The 18421-nt window shown below is 34.4% G+C and overlaps 1 protein-coding gene across 5 annotated transcripts in view; it reads right to left on the bottom strand.

Annotated features, from left to right (window-relative positions):
• Positions 1-18421, bottom strand: part of Ppn (proteoglycan-like sulfated glycoprotein papilin) — a 105061-nt gene that overhangs the window by 19888 nt on the left and 66752 nt on the right. For all 5 annotated transcript variants that reach the window (XM_072891579.1, XM_072891576.1, XM_072891580.1 and 2 more), the window contains exons 3-5: positions 9715-9902; positions 6800-6860; positions 134-216 (exon numbers count right to left, since the gene is read on the bottom strand). In XM_072891579.1, the coding sequence (XP_072747680.1) occupies positions 134-216; positions 6800-6860; positions 9715-9902 (332 nt within the window). The remainder of the gene's footprint in view (positions 1-133; positions 217-6799; positions 6861-9714; positions 9903-18421) is intronic.

Here is an 18421-nt window from a genome sequence, read left to right as displayed (position 1 = left end):
AGAATTTCATCATCGCCCCTCTTACCTGTAGCGCCATCATAAATCATAGCGTCACGATGCAACGATAATCTTGTTTCACGATTTCGATGGAATTTCCAGTCGAGTGGGCATTAATAATGATTATTATACTCACTCGTAATACGTTCCTTCGAAGGGCACATTGTTGAACTCCGCGCACTGCTCGGCTCGGAAATCCGTCGGTTCTCCGGGGCAGTCCTAAAAGACACATAATTACAAATTTTCTAATTTTGTGACATGTACACACGATTATCGAATCCTTTATAAATGCCTGTAGAGCAGATAACAAATAAAAAAATTCCAAAATCAGCGCGGTGCATCTTAATTTAATTTCTAAAAAGGCAAATCGATTTTTAAAAAATCTGTAATTTTCTTTGAAATAATACGCTAACAATAAAATCCGAGTAACAGTACGTACAATTTATTCACGGAATTTTACGATCTTCCGTATTGAATTTATCGATAAATTCTTGTTGCGCTTTTACAGCGAATATCGGTCAATGCAGCGATTTGAAGAATAGAACGAATAAAGATCACATTTTACTGGGTATAACATCAGCTACAGTCGACTATCACAGTTGACGAAAATAAAACTGTGTGGAATATATACAATAATTGTTGTCCTGAAAATTTAATGTAAAGCAAAAACAGAGCAGTGACGCATGCTCGAAAAATTTAAAACCATCGCAAAAGCGAGTCATGCAAGCTTTTTTCCGCTGCGCTTTTTCGCTCTCGTTTTGCCAACTTCAAACTCTCGAAATAAATCCCGGTGGTAGAACGACAAGCTTTCGTTTGTAGAGACACACGTGTCCGAACATCGTTGAGAAAAATGTCTCGTCACGGCGTGAAATGGAACCGTAAAAAGGTGTCGCTTACTGACATAAAAAACCCATGTTAAGGGGTTGGTCTAATGTCCTTATTTTCTGGTTAGCTTCATTAAGTTACTTTGCCTCATCGACATTAATTATCTCGTCAGATATCTCACCTTTTTGAAATTGTACATACAAATAAAAAAATTGAGAAATTAAGAATTTATCGAAGGCTTTATAATTTAATTTTTTTACTTTATCGTCATGATGCGATAATTTTGGCGTCGTTAGAATTATTCTTGACTCATGTTACGTCGTACGTAAACTAATCTTATTTATTAGCTTCTTGGAAAATTGAATACTATATGATAGCACATCAGAGCTAGAAAATCCACTCTTCTTTCGGATGAACTTTTCGTGAAATCAACGAGCGCGTGCTGGCGTGCTATTTTCATGAACAAGTTCGCAAAAACGAGATGGTCCACAGATGGGCGCTCTGCGAAGGGTAGACCCGCGGGGCAGGTAATGTCGATAAATCGAGTGGAACCCAAGCAAAAACGAAGAAAAGATATCCCGGCGAGACCGGCACCACGCACGAGGAGACGGTGTAGGATTTATAGCGGGAGATTTCTTGCGGTACTGTATGAAACGCGCTGGGACAAGGGTGGCAGAGAAACACGGTATAGTCGGGGCGGATAGGTAGAAAGAGAACGACAAGCTACGTTCAAGGAAAAGCTCCAAGTTTAGGTGACCCGAAAATGATGTCACACAAGACGAATATTACCGATCTTGCAGCCGTAAAATTTATAACGGATTATTTAGGGACCATGTTGCGTAGCCGAGCGATTGACCTTAGACCTTAGGTATGTTTCCAACGCGTGTTGAGGATTATTTAAATCTATCGCTCTTAAGAAAGCGTCCTCTTTCTCGAGGAATGGAGGATTATATGTTTCGATTATATATTTCCTGGCTCTTCGCGATATCATATCATCGACAATATTCTTCGCAAAGACTAATCTTTCTCTCTCTTGTAAAAAGCGGAAATATACAAGAAAAAAAGCTCGTACATGAAAAGTGAATTATACCGTGATATGTACGTCGAAAGGTTTGCCTTTCCGTTTAATTTAACGTGAAGAGATAATGGGACAGTTAATTACTCGTCCATTCTAATGTATAATGTCTGCTGGCTATTTGCGAGCTCTTGAAAAGTCCTACCATTATTTACGTCAGCATTTGAAAGTAATTATTAATAATTTTCACAGATTATACAGAACATTTAATTGTTATTAAACTGATAAATTGTATCTACTGGTTCTGGAAGTTCAAGCGTCATATATCATCATTTCGTTGAAACTATACGATCCCTTTTGAAGAGGGTGATTTATCCTGGAGAAGAGACAGCAAGGGCGGAACCGCAAATGGACAAGAAAAAAGTACATGAGAAACAAATTATCGAAATGCTGGCAGGCGAGTGATATCAACGTTCCATTTGCCATATATTTCCAATCGAGAAAGATCAATAAAGAATATTTCATTGTAAATGTCTTTTATTTGTAAATATATATATATATATATATTTTTTTAAAAAGAAGATTTGATGATATACCTTTTTTTTTCTTTTTCAATATCTTCTGTAGTAAATATAAATTTTTAATATTTTCTGTAGACTTGTGGTTTTTTGCATTTATGTTAAAAATCAAAACATAAACATTTTGGATAAAATGTTTATATTAAGAGATATTTTTTTTCATGATAATATATTATGTGTTAAGTGCATTCGAGATAAATGCATAAATTAATAATATATTAAATAATAAAAACCACAAGCTAAGAGAAACTTATCGTTACTTTAAAAAATTTGACATGTTCCTCTCGCATTCACGGGTAAAATAATGCCAGACTTCAAAATTTACGGCAACATTCGGTCCGAATTAAGTACAAAAGGTTCCCTATATTAAAGCAACGTCGCGACCACCCATATTATAGATAAAATCAAATTTCCTGTTGGCATCATCAGTTGTTCCTATCGAGAGTCACGAGTGTCTCAGACTGAGAAAGAAAGCGTTGCTTACGAAAGCAGTAAAGCTTACTACATGCACGCGTACGATGACTCTTGATTACAAAAAACTTTTGATTAAAACGTGGTTTTTCGTTGAAAATGTCTAGTCGTTTCTACGCGTCCGCAATTTCTCCCACAGCTTGGTATTTGTTACCTTTTAGGTTTATACACGTTATTCTAAGCCGCAAAATTACTTGAATTTATTTTCCTTTACACGTTTCATTTTATATACGCACAGGTGAACAATTTCGAGTGACCTATATCGTAAAACAAGATGCAACTACTTGCCGTTCCAGGAAATAGAGGCCAATGGCAGTCACTACACGTGTAGCGGTATATCTTGCTATTCGTTTCAGTTAGCACTCGACTTTAACGAAGTTAATGCTTCGCGAGTCGATGTTATGCATAATGGGCTTCCGTTCATAAATCTCCTGTGGTCCATCAGAGAACCGCTGATGCACCGCGTGCTCGGATGCAGCTTCATTGTCTGCTGATTGTATTGAAATCAGTCGCGTTAATATTCGTTTCCGTCATCATTGTGTCATTGTCGAGTCGTATAATTACAGTTGTCTCTTTGCGTCAGAGTTAACGTGATTGATATACAACAAGAATAAAAGATACTGCGAAAAAATATCAATCAAATCTCTTAAATTGTCTAAATAAATCTTAAAAACAATCCAACTTATAAAAAAACTTATATTTAAAAAAAGATATTTAGTTTAATATTTTAAATGTATATTTAAAGGTTAATTTAATATTAGATTTCAAGGTACTATAATTATTTTTTATATTGTGTGTGTGTTCGTATTTTATCAAATTCTGCAATGATAGTATCATATTAATCAATCTGTCATATTAAAATGATAGATTTCTATTATGTTAGTTCAGAGCATTGTGTAACATGCTCTTTTAGAATTACAGCAGCACATTGCATTTTTCGCGATGATATCTCACGAATAATTTTTATCGAAATAATTTTCCTCCCTCGTTTTCTGCGCGCGATTAAATGGCCTGACGGGTTGACGGCAAAAAATTCGCAAAGGAAAGGCGGAACGCCAGTGGATTCTCTAATTGTGGTTAATTAATCATAATTTTCCTATATTTCTCTGCAAGAGCGAAAACATCGCCAAAATGTCACCGTAAATTTTCTGGAATTTGCGAGTTTTATCACGTTGCATTTCCATTTTCTTTTACGTTTAACTTTTAAATTCAAAATTATATTTTGAAATTAAATATATAATATACAATTATATTATAATAATATAATATACAATTGTTACCTTTATTATTATAAAAGAGAGTTTAACTTTTACTTTCAAAGTAAAACACTGTTACTTTCTGGTAAATTTTGGGAAAATTCTAAAAATTGACGAAATAAATCGAAACAAAATTTATCGCCGTTCAAATCACGCAAACATTCGAACAAATTGAATTAAAAGATCAAAAAATCCAATAATGTTTTTTCACAAAAATTCAAATAATTATGTCTAAACAATTTTAAATTAAATAATTATATTGTCAACATTTACGTACGCTGCTTAGTTGTTGACATATAAAAAACTGTTTCGAATTGTGTGTATTGATTTAAAAATGAAATAAATCAGCAAAATTACTTTACGCTAAAGGAATTGCGGTTCCGCCGTAAATGTTTCAAAGTGTGTTTCTAAATTCGTTAGTTGTATTACTCGTCATGGCGCAAAGTAAAAGCAATCTACGTAGCGATAAAGAGTAAACGTTTGCTTAATGGTCCGCTATCGTTACCGTATAACGCACCTCTCCATTTCCCGAGCTTTTACCGAGCGAGTCACGAGCACTCATGGTGCCAGGCTGCCGAGAGAAGAATCTGCTAAAGTGCAGATATTGTGCAGGTCGAGTTTATAGGGTCACTGGGCAATAGCGAGTCACTGCAAAATCTCGCTATATGTTCGATTGAAATGGAGATTTTGTGTATCTACAACGTTTCCGTCCAATTATTTCCGAGAGAAAACGAACAAACGGAAACAACAGAGAAAAATTCTGCGGGTTACATTCTCGAATCCTTTTCCCTTGTTCCTTCTTATCCATGGTATGTACTCGTTAAATGCCGATCCGCTTATATACAAACGACAAAGAGGAGAATGGTAACGTGACTTACTCGAGCGCGAGTGTCCTATAATTCTACGAAAGCACATAAACGAGTCTTTGACAAACGGCGATCCCGATTTAGGCGAAAGTTCAGAGGAACCCATCTCTCTGTCATGTGCGCGCACAACGACGAAGTGAACGCACACAAAAGTACATACATGATACACATGTAAATCTCGCTTCTCTTACAATTAACGGATTCTTTTTATTTTTTTTAATCGCGTTGTTAAACTTTAATGAATTTTTGTAATGGTGATAATGCGCGTGTCAAACGTTTCTCTTAAAAAAAAAAAAAAAAAAAAAAAAACGCGTAAATTCCCTTCAAAAATGCGAATAAGAAAAGGATTAAAAATGTATAGCAGTGGTAAAAGATCGTTTCTTAAAGTCTGACTACACTAAATCCTCGCCGAGCATACTCGAGGGTGTGCTCGGCTTGTACATACGTCGTGAAAGTTAAAAGCATGGGAACCCCATCTGAGAGTCGTAAAAACGCGAGACGGTTATACATGCGCTAGTCTCCCGTTTGGAAGGACAGACTTTTAGAACGATAAATGGGCTGACGTACAATATAAGGTGATTTGTTGAAAATGTCTGTATCGAAATGTCAGTAGTCTGCTGATATATAGAATATGATAGTTAGAAATGTGGCGTGACATCTACACGGACACGTAATAAATGGCAAAGAAACTATTTTCATTTCCATTGCTGTCACAAATATGCAGAATAAATGAAGATTTTCTTTTTTAATTCATCGACAATTATATTAATACCATTCTCTCTGCGACGACGACAAGCCACGCTTATCTCAAATTTTCTAATGTTGAACAGTTGTTATTATTAATCTTTTCATTAATATTACTTAAGGAAGGAATTCGGTCTAGAGGCCTGATTTTTAGGCTTTTTTTTGCAAATTTTTTATAAGAAACGGATAAGGTCAATTAAAATAAAAGTTTTTCCTACTTGTTAAGCAACTTTTTAAGTATCTTTAAAAATTTTTTTATTAAAAAATTACAAAAATTAAGCTGCATATAGCAGTTTCCCTTAACGGTTAAATCTTTTTTTAATTTTTTATAATTGACTCAAATTTAAAATAATTATACGTTTAAACTTCTAAATCCAAAGAACCATGACGTTACGATCGGCTAGACAGGCATAATCGGAATAACAACATATATCATATCATTAAATATCGACATTCATTGATTCATATCTCAAAGAATAGTAGCAGACAGTCCGCCGAAAAGATGTGACGTAACTGAATGAATTAATCTATCATTGGGATCAATGAATAAGCAAATCGCAAATTAATCGCAATTTTCCGCGTCGAGACAGATGTCAGTATTTTAACAATTTACTTTTTTTAATATAGCAACGCGTGGGCGGGCATGAAAAAGAGAAAGAGGGAAGAAACTTGAGAGAACAGGACTGCAGACTTCGACTCTCTCATTGATTTCAGTTTACTCGCAGACGCGAATAATTGAAGCGCGTGTCACGCGTCTGTGCCCCGAGGCCCCCTTGATAGACTGTCAAGCCGCTCGATCTATTAAAGCACATCGCATAAATCACTCCCTGTTACACGGCAATTAATCAAGTTCCAGATTATATGCGACTCACGTAACCCGCGGCATTCCCACGACGGAATCTTTTTGCGATCTCCAGCCGATGTTATCACATCGCGGGGGACAACGTGATCGCCCGCATCCGGCGATGCGGATGCAGAAAATAATTGACACGATCTAAAGTCATTATTTAAAAGCTGGAATTAAGAGCTACTGTGTCTCGTACTCACTTGAATGTTACACGAGAAGAATCTCCTAGAGGCACCGGTACACCTGTCATGACCGCTGTCACTGTAACACAAAATAGAAATATTACTTATTTTCTTTCATGTCAAACGAAGGAATATCGCAGGGTAAAACTTGTTATATTTATAAAATTTTTTCTTAAATTTCTAATTTTACTTTTAAGCAGTAGAAGATACTGCTATAAAATTAAGCCATCTTTTTGCATTTATTTTTATTTGATAATTAATCACAAGTTTATTTCCCTATAATAGTGCACGAATGTAATCGTAATTATTATAGTGTCATTTGAATGATATTATTACTAAGGCAAAGGATAGACACAATTGAATCCATTTGTAACTATTGTAACTGCACATAGACGAAATACACTCGCGATGTCTAACAAAAGGAACACTATCGATTATACTTGGATAATGTAAAATGTTCTCTATAGCTATTTCTTCATTATTAATTTGCTCTGCATCGATTCAAATTTTGATTACGCTGTGCATATTCTTTTCAAATTTGTGCGATTAAAATGAGTTTAATAATAAATTATCTACTGGATTTAACACTGGCTTTTCAATATTTTAAAAAAAGAGCTAAAACGCTCGGATAGATCTTTCGCAATATTAATTAAGAGATGTGTGTAAATTATAAAATCTATATAAAAAATGGAAAACGATCAATGATGGCTTATAACATTCTACGCGAGTGTGAAGAGTTTGCTGAGAACAAGATTAAAATTATTGCTTCAATAAATTAGGCAATACTATTCTGGTAAGTGCTGCTTATTTATTTCACACAAAAATCCGACGTTTAAAAATTTATCCTTCTTAGATAAGTACTTCTTCCGGCTTGATAAAATTTTTAGAAAGAAAGAGAGAGAGAGAGAGAGAGAGAGAGAGAGAGAGAGAGAGAGAGAGAGAGATTCGAAGATTTACGTACTTACGTCTTAGAGTGTTACGTAATGTTTTATTCACGGATTTATGTGATCACAAGGTGTGTTACATTTTCGGAATTTCATACAAGATTACGAATCCACGTGTAAGCACTTCTTTCAAATTAAATCGTCTTTCTTTTTCCTTACGTGAAGTAAGAAATTGCAGGAAAGATGGTATAAATTATACATCTTCTCTATCGATTTCTCCGTGATTAAGTGCGATTTCTAATCAACTATAAATACAGAAAACACGTCGTGTGCCACAATCTCGCGAAAATGATGCGTTTTCCTTGCAAATCACAATAGTCATTACTTGTTACGTTTCGTTGATCCGTGACGATGTGCAATTCATTCGATACGATACGCGCATCACGTGCTTTCACGTTACGATTATCTCGCTTTCTAAGATCCGTGCCGTATCATTAATGACGGACCCATCCCAACCGTACTGGCACAATGTCGATCATTGATCGGTCACTCATTTCTCCCTTTACAATCTTTTCGCTCTACGTAACCGCGGCGCGCGTTAAAACCCAACTTTAATTGCGTCTTCGCGATGGGAAATCGTGAGAATTTCTTGGAGATAGCGTGACGCCGGGAGACGTATAAGTGCCTACGATTAATCTTCCCTTAGTTTCGAGATAAGAGGGATTTACGGCGGATCCGTTACGTTGGCGCGCGCCGGGAGAAAAGTTTCGTTGATTTATCCCAAATTTAGTCGCGGCCGACGTACGTCGCGCTGCGAGAACAGAAAATTTGCTCGACGCTTTTTTTTATGTATTTTGTACGTACACTTTATCCCATATTTTTGCCAATTTTCCCTTTTATTAAAATAGTATTCCCCATAATCCTAATTTGTCGATGCAAATAATTTTTTTCAAAATAAATTTGCAAGAATGTTTATAATATCAGCAGTTTAATAAATTATCGAAGAATATTGTTGCATTATTTTCGCCCAAACAAGATATTTTTTATTTTAATTAGAAGTTAAAGATTAAAGTCGCAAGTATTTAATTATAAACAACGGATTAATTAAAACGACCTAACTAGCCAAAATCATTTAATTTATTAACACACGTGTGAAATATTAGATATTTTAATATCTTTTCAAACAAAATAAAAAATAAACAACGGCCTAACTATTATTAACACACGTGTGTTAATAAATTAAATGATTTTGGCTAGTTAGGTCGTTTTAATTAACCCGTTGTTTATTTTTTATTTTGTTTGAAAAGATATTAAAATATCTAATATTAAGTAAAATGTAAATAATATGCATGCAACAGTTATTATTGCTTCGATAAGTGATTTTCTGAAATCGCTATTACATCTGGGTATCCAGTGTAGATTGAGACTTGATTAAATTCTTCGCAAGCTTGTGTCCGCTTTTAATCCAATCTCAATCCAATTGAGCATACCATTGTAGCGAGAGGTTCCAACGAGAGCAAGAAACTCAACGAGATAGAATGACTTCTTTTTAAGGTGAATTCAACGAAGAAGAAACTTTAAAAAAGGCAGATACATTTCCGCACATCATTTACGAAAATGATACAATGTGCTGCTAACGATTCATTCAATATCTACGCGAATATACGTGCAGTCTCAAAATTATTAAAAAAAAAAAAAAAAAAAAAAAAACATATTTATATTTGCTTGAAATTTCTCATAAAATAATGGGCGGAAAATTTGTCTCGTCGGAAAATATTATATATAAAGGAATCTTTAAAAAAATTAGCAACGCCTCTCTCATCCCCGCGAGAGATCCAACGCTGTCGTTTCCATTTTCTACGGTGAATTCCTCAAGAGCGATATTGAGACGTTCCTGCTGTACGTGCCAAGAAGCCCGTCTCGGTGTCTCGTTCGACATTCCTCTCAATATCGTACCTCGCGATACGAGCGAGCGACGTTCCATCGCGGGTTAAGCGGTGGCTCGGATAAGTCGATAAATGTGAAAGCTGATAAAATATGGTAACTCACTCTATATCGAGACACTGTCTGGTCTGATGAGCGACCCCGCCGCCGCAGGAGCGCGAACAGGAGCTTGGTGTCGACCATGGTCCCCAGTTACCCCTCTCGGGCTCGTCCGTGTCCGGCACGAAGCTGCTGGGCAGATAACTGCCGCCGTGTTGTCGACGATGCCTGCCGTGCCTTAATTTTATATGATGCTGCAACAGCAAAGAAGGGAGATAAATTTATTACAGCGAGCGTTATTACAGCATCGCGTCGCGCCGTGGGTCGTATCGGGACCGAGAGAGTCCGAAGGTATCTCGGGGTCGCGGCCCCGGGGTCGCGAAAAAGATGCCGGCCTGCCGTGAGAACGTGGGTGTGCGAGGGGAAACATTTCGCGCTAACAATAAGTTCCTTCTCGTTCACCTGCCTCCGCCTCCGGAGAACCATTCGCGCGACGTACAGGTGAGCTTCAAGCGTGGATAACAATGGAGCTCCTCATGGGGCACTTTAATCCCTCAAGTAGAAAATGACTCACGTATACGTGAATCGAGCAAAAACAAAGATGATATTATTAAGGAAAGCATTTCTTAATCTAATATTTATCCGTCGACAGTTTATTTTCCCCTCGTTTGATTGTTAGTAATCTTTCTTTTAATTAAAAATTCTTTACATTCTTATAATCATATTTCAATTTTTAATTGCAAAAATTTAAGAATTATTGCTATCCGGACACTTGTAAAATCTTATCCATCAATTTATTTTTTCCTAAATTACTCGTTAATTTCTGAAAGATGAAATAATTTCCGCCAAGTAATTACGCGTCTGTACCTGTCACGGATGATTTTTAACGTATGCTTCCTGTATTAGAATTTTCCATTAACCTTGCTAAAGATCGCATCTTCTGGCGCGACAAGTCGAGGAAACCGTTGCGAACGATGTCATCGTTGTCACGGTATATTAGCGCCAAATTATGTCTCTCGACGAAAAGTCTACAAAATTCACCGCAGGCGTTTTCCGCGACTAATAAGCGTAACCAGGAATATGCGAGACGAAAAAGAACTTTATTTACCGTATCGTATGCGACATTACACGTCTGTTAAGCTTACAAGACCAAACATAACTGAAAGGTCATGACTGATTTTCGCTGTCTCCAACATACAATGTCTGTCCTTGTCTGTTTATTTACCGTGATACGCAGGCGTAAATTATACAGAGTGTCTCGTGATTATCAAATGTCCTTTTAAGAGCGGATTCTTGCTCCAAACAAGGAAGCGAATTAATAAATATACAGATATTGTATATTTTAGAAAATAATCAATCTGAATCATTATATATTAAAAATAATAATAGTTATTATTATGTTTTAAATTTATGAACACAGCTTCGTTCACTTATTAAAGATATTATTTCACATATAAGCAATTTTGTGTGCGTGTATGTGTGTGTGTATCGTTAAAAAATTAATGATAAAAATATATGTCATATATGTGCAAGTTTTTTAATAACTGTAGAAAATACTTCAAAATTAATAACATTAAAGAATATGGGTAATTTAATCTTTCCTTCATATGACACAATGAAAATTGTAAGAATTTGTGAAAGTATCATTAGACAAAAAAAAACATGTTATTTTTAAAATATATATAAAAAAGTATTTGCTGCTACAAATTTTTAATACAATTTGTTTCGATGTATTTTTAGATAATAAAACATTACAACATATATCGTAAAATATTGTGAAAAATCATAAAATACAGTTAATAAAAATTATTATATAAAGCTAAATCCGTTTTTCAAATTTATCAAACAAAAGATCATATACTAGAAATAAATATGCGAAATTGATATTTAAACATCAATAGCTTTAATATAATTATTATTTATTATAGTTATTTTATTATATAATAGTTTAAGTGTTATTTTTAAATATTCTATTATTAACAAAATATATATATATATATATATATATATATATATATATATTATATATCTTTGTAAGGTGTTAATATTATAATCACTGTTGATTAAATCAAGACAAATAAAGATGCCTAGAAAATAAACCGTCACCGTTTAAAATTAATTTTTTAGATGAAGTTCGCAGTCACAAACGTACGGGACTTTTGCCCGAGCGTTTGCTCCAGAAGAAGTGGCCATATAACATTTCAATGGCCAGATCCTTCTGGCGAGTGTCCAAAGCAGTTTGCATTCGCCGGTTGTAAAGCGCACATGCGCGGTTTCTAATAAAATTATCAGCTACCCTGCAACGCACTCGAGCACTCTTGGGAAGTTACGATTCCCCGTTTAACGATTCTCGTTAAATGATCGTTTCTCGATCGAACGCGCTCTCGGGTGCAATCGCTGCTGCAAGCGTGTCTTGTCGAACGGCTTGTATTCGGTTATTGGTCTCTGATGGCCGATTCGTAAAATTTATAGATACACATAGAATCCTGTTTTCGAAGGGATTTTAAGACTTCGGATTGTTATATATAAATTGATAGTTTTCGAAAATTGTTATAAAAAGCATTTCTTTTTAAATAAATTTTCCAAGAAAAATGATCACATTTGTGGCTTCTATTTATTATTTTAGAAATTTCTATTCAGAGGGGAACAGTCGATATATCTGTGTAGAATAGGCAATAACAGTTATTTCTATAATTAAAGAGAGCGATGGTTTTTAAACTGATATATGACAAGCATTTATGCTGTCTTTAAAAGCTAAAATTAACGATTATTTGCGTGAATTATTTGCCATAAAGTCATTTCATTTGAAATACCAGCATAAAGGGTTAAAATCATTTTGTACTTCATCCCGCGAGTACTTTGTGTTCGAATAATTAACAACAAAAGAATAAACAAAGAGCTGGGTAAAATATAATTGCGCGCATTTAATGAAAGACAGATTTATTGCGCGTTCCTGGCAATTATACTCTGTGCACAATTTATCCGGCTAAATAGTAACACTGATCGTTACATGACACAGTGAATCATACCGGCCGCAACTATTTATGACAATTACAGTCAACTTCCTTCCTTTTTAAATACGTACAAAAAATTATACAATTCTGTAATATCAATAGAGATTTATTAACACCCTTTTTTTCTCTCGTTAATTTAATTTCTCAGAATATACTAGATTATTGCTAAATTTTATTAAATAAAATTTTTAATCTAACGTCAAAATTGACTTTTCAGTTATTATTTATCAGTTTTCACATTCAATTGTAAAGAACTACAAAGGCTTTAAAAATTTAGAATAATAGGCAAAACGTCACTGCATATCAAAGCAGGATTTGCATTAAGCATGTACATAAACAGAGAATGAGACTTCAAAAAAACCTTATTGCCACTCAAACATCGGATTCTCAAGGAAAATTACGCGGATTTAATCTGTTCTCTTCCTCAACTCTGGCACTGGTGCAATATTTTCCTTGATTAAAATACTGCGTATTTTCTACGGATAGGCATTATTTACAGCACAATTTTTTCCTTTATTTTAGCTATTCAATTAGTTTTTCAGTTTACAATAATGTAAAAATAATTGATTGCGATTTATATACAACTTTTATTTCTTTTTATCACGGAAACGATATATTATTAAGAATTTGTATTACAATTCTCATTTTTGTTATTATAACTTTTTGCTTCATTGTTTAACTTGTTCTCAGCCTTATCATGTTTCGATTATATATATAAATAATGTAAAGAAAAAAATCAGATTTATAATTTATATACACATAGCAAAAATATGTATGGGCAATAATATATTTTAAATTTCTCTCTCAAATAATCTTTATTCTAGGGAGAAAAGATGTCATATTGCTGGAGGATTTTATTGAAACTTGTGTCACTTGCATCTCGCTACTCACGGAAGGTTATGCAATGTAGATGCATCGTTCATACAGTCATTTACAGTCCCGGTTATGACAGCTGCAGTAAAGATTTTTACTAAGCGTGGGAGATCGTTGCGCACAGATGGGCGCAGTGCGCGCGTCATTTCCGCGTAGTAAAAGTATGCTCGAGCACGCAGGGAGGTGGTTTTCTTCTTTGCGGTTTCTCCTCGAGCATCTGCAACTTATCGTGGCCGTCGCACTACTGTCAGGTTTGCACGTACAAGATAATGCAGAAATATATATAAGCGCAAGAAAATGCACAAGTTGGAATAGATTCATTCGATTACAAAATTATTGCATTATCTGACAGTTTTTAGCAAAGAATCAGATAAATAACGTAAAAGATACAACCCTGAAATTAAATCACAATGTAAATGTATTATTATGTAATTTAATATTACAAAATTAGAATGGTCGTGTTAATTTAACGTTGATAATGTAATAAAATTAAATATAAAATTATTACAAAATTTTGTCTTGAAATTTTTATATCGCCCCAGGTTTTGTGGTATTTAAACAAAAAATTTGTACCGCTATATAAGGTCATTCTCTTCCTGTATTGCATCTGTGCTTGGCTCGTCAGACCACCAAGCTGTATGTACCGCAATGTGGGAATATATAACGATAATAATGACATGTTAGCGGTATGTGTATAACTATAAAACCATTGGATGCACGACACACTGCAAGATGAGTTTATAAAAAACGTGTGCGTCAGGGGAAATTCAAGTACACGAATAAATCAAATTTAAATCCGCGAAATATATCATGCGAAATATACCGAGTAATCAAGCACTGAAATGCAAAGCTTCTACGCTTGTCTTTCTTAATTTCATTTGTAGAAATTACGACTAGATCAATGTTTACTAATTGTAATACCGCATATAGTCGTAGCATCAATTTAGAATTTATTTCTTTATTCTTGTTAATCTACTTGAATATTGTTATCATAATTATATTATAAGAATATCCAGAAAAAAATATACACAATATTGCAAAAAGTATTTTATATTAATATTATATCTCAAAGATATCACAGAACTAAATTGACAGAATCGTACGATAATAGCACAAACGTGACTAAATAGCACAGTAAGTTATTGTTAGTCGTCGTAGCAACCAAAGGTGACAGATCGTCTGATCCCAGAGCTGTTTAAACAGAATTTTCAAGAAAAAGAAAGTTTATTGATTGTTTATTTTTATTGATTGAAATTCTCACATTAATTATTTGATTTATTATTTAATAAATCGAGAAATTAAAATTCTCAAGTGTTGACTAACCGCGTGGCTTATACCGATTTGGGACATAAAACGGGGCAGCTGCCGGAACAGATTCGAGCATTTACGTCGTCTCTTGTGAGAGCGACGATTATTTTTGAGCCAGACACGGATGTGGCAGGCCATCGTGTTACGACGGTATGACGTGTCCTATAATTATGTCAACTACCAGAATACTTTCTTCTGTTAATTACCGAAAGTAATCACGCGATGGACGAATTTACTGTTAATTGTTAATTACGTTCGATAATTGCATTGCGCATAATCGCGTGTCTCATTATGGCGGGGACACTTAACGCGGCAGATATTGTTTTTTGCTCTTGAGATTTTCTGTACTATTAATTGTGTACCGCGGTATTATATTATAAGAGCTACCCTGTAATTACAATTTTACAGGATGGAATCTGTATTTTTAAACACAGTTACGCTTATTACTTGAAAAAGTATGCAATAGAGTACATAGTGTTATTAATTATTTGTTTCAAAACTTATTGATTTTATTTAAATTAATATGAGTCAAAACTGTCAATTTAATATAATTACGCATAAGATATAATGATGCTGAAATATACATATATTTTATCATAAATTTTTAACTACATAAAATTAAAACATTAAATATATTCACTTTCCTTTTGAAGAAACATAACGTTTCTTCAAAAGGAATCTTGTTAATGTTGGTTCTTATGATTATTGAAATTAATAATAAACAATAATAATTATCTACATTTTTCTAAATATATTATAAATTTGTTAAAATAAAAAACAATGTATACTATGTGTATATGGTAACTTTCGTAACATGGTTTCAATCGCAAAATAACACAACCCATTTATTATTGATCTCGCAGTCGATTAGCTATAGCAGTGGTTCACTCACCATTGCTGCCTGACTGCTACGGCGAGATACGAAACGTAACCTGTTAACAGTGAAACGTAATCCAATATCGTCGAGGACAATGATCCGCGAAGAGGGTTCCTACATCCGATCAGATGATCCTGGCAAGCTGGTTTCTTGAGCGGAGATTAATATAATCTCGGTGACACCTTACGGCAAACTACCCGATTTTGTGCAAGTCTTCGTTTTCAGCATAAATAAGATTATGTGTTATACGTAGAATTTAAATAATATATTATATTATCCAAAAAGTAGTTTAGTCTTTTTTTAATTATAATCATTAAGCTAGAGAGAGAAAGAGAGAGAGAGAGAGAGAGAGAAACTAAATTACATTTTTTTAAATTATAATAGTTAATTGAAGATAGAAATTAAATTGAAATAAAAAATATTAAATAAAATAATATTATGAAAGTTCAAATATAAAGTCCTATATTTAAAAATTTGTGTAAAAAAGGCAGTAAAATCGTACTTTAAAGTGCATTGTTCATTTGCACCATAGCGGATAAAAATAAGAACGTAATCAACATATATATATATATATATATATTTATACGACGTTTGCGACGGAAGCTTCGATTATGGATTAAATTCGAGCGCAATAGATATTCTATATACATGCACTAAATGCAATTTCATTTGGTGTGCTCAAGTTCTAATGTCTAATATCCGCGGTAACAGTAGATAACCACGAACGCTTTTTATGGCGGTTGCCTCAGCAATAGGATGGTAGCTTCCTCTGGCAAGAAGGTGATCATTAATCACTGTACATTTCGACGCTCTACGTTATCAGGAATAAGAAACAAAAAGCGCGCTTTGATACAATTCTGCTTATGTATTCCAATATATTCACTAATCAAGGCAACTATATATTTTACGGATTTATTTCTTCTTCTCGAGTAAAAATAGCATAGTATCTCTCGATAATCCATAAAATACACAAGTGCTAGCTGCGTTAATTGCAACATCGAGAGGAATAAAGCAGATAGTAAGAGAAAATGAAATATCTCTCGAATCAATGAATTCGATATTTTAGTCGTCTCTATACGCGCTACGAGGTTCAACTTTAGATTAACGTGCGATATAAATCGTCACAATAATTGGATGTTGTCTTGGCCGATGCGCGGCCATGTCGACCACGATTTCGGAGTTACCGCCGATCGTACATGGAACGTGGAATTTGACGGTCGTAGAATGTTCCGTGAGATTGCGTGGCGAAGAGTTAATTAAATGGTTCGGGGAAATAGGCCTCTCTCTCTCTCTCTCTTTCCTTCCCTCTTTCTCGCCCTTTCTCTCCTCGGACGCAAGAGGTCAGCCGATGAACCGTGAACAGTCGGGCGCAACACGCCTCCTTCTTAATAATTGTCATATATATCGTCGCCGTCTGACCTCGCGTCCGACGCAAAACGGCGGTGGGTCCACGTAATGGCGATTTCGTCTGCGAGATCGCTGATAGCCGATTCACTGGCGTAACGAGAACGAAAGATCCGTACATGCTCGTGATATTTCATTTCTCCGGCCAATTGTCGCGAATTCCACGACAGAATGACGCGTCGAGCATCGATTGCGTACCAGGATCAATTACAACGCGATGATATTGCGAACGATTCTTGGGTTACTGCAATCTTACTCAATCTTACGCAATTATTTGCATAAGCTTGATGCACACATGATAATATTATGATATATATGTTGATGCAAAAGTTTGCATGATCTGGAGCTGTTGTTATTTCTAGCGCAAACTATCGCGGTGAAAATCGACGACGAATCACGTAGCTTGAGGGACGATGCATTCTCCAAGTTTCAACCGTGATGGTTTGTTATATCTTAAACGAGCATAAGTATAGAGAACATCTCTCCAGTCGTGGTTCAATAACAAGACAATGTGTTCCGTGATATTATGTGGAAGTGTACTTATTAATTTTTTAGCTTTCTGTTCTTGACGTTGCACGGACGTTAGTCGAGAAACATTATTCAGAAAATATTTAAATAATTTAATAATTAAAAAGTAATTGAATAAAAAGTGCCTTGAATATTTTTGTTTCTAAAATTACAATGTCGATAATATAAAAGTTTTATTTAGGATTATTTTTAATCCTTTTCCTCCGTTTCCCACGTTTTATAACAATATATATGAAAAGGAGGCGAACGTATTAAATAAATTTTTTTATATATAATCAAATATTTTCCTAATTAGAAATATAATTGGATATAACAATAGAAATAAAATATTCCAAAGAAATATTGTAATTTGTAATATCAGGATTAAAACTTAAATACAGAGATTGCACGAAATATTTGTACCAAACGTAAAACACGAGAATGCACGTTAATGCTTTCAGAAAAATAAGGAAAGAACAACATAAAAAGTGTTGCAATTATATTATTATATTTAATGAGTAATTACATTGTTGAAGACTGTACTTCCATAGAGACGTCAAAGTGATAACTTTATTCTGCGTTTACAATGGAAAATATAATGGGTATACTGATCGAGGTGAATATTCGATTTTGCTATAGCAAAGCTATCCTTTTCATCGCACGTTCTTAAACGTCGTGTAAATGCCACAAGCAATACTTTCCTCATCTTTCAGAAGTACATATTGCACAATCGCTGTTCTCGCTAACCATGACGACTTTTATGTTCTTCTGCTTTGAATGCCTTACGTCA

The sequence above is a fragment of the Anoplolepis gracilipes genome, chromosome 4, assembly GCF_047496725.1.
Source record: "Anoplolepis gracilipes chromosome 4, ASM4749672v1, whole genome shotgun sequence".
In the NCBI taxonomy this organism is placed as follows: domain Eukaryota; kingdom Metazoa; phylum Arthropoda; class Insecta; order Hymenoptera; family Formicidae; genus Anoplolepis; species Anoplolepis gracilipes.
The sequence above is the reverse complement of the archived record's forward strand: the minus strand, read 5'-3'. Positions and strand labels throughout refer to the sequence as shown.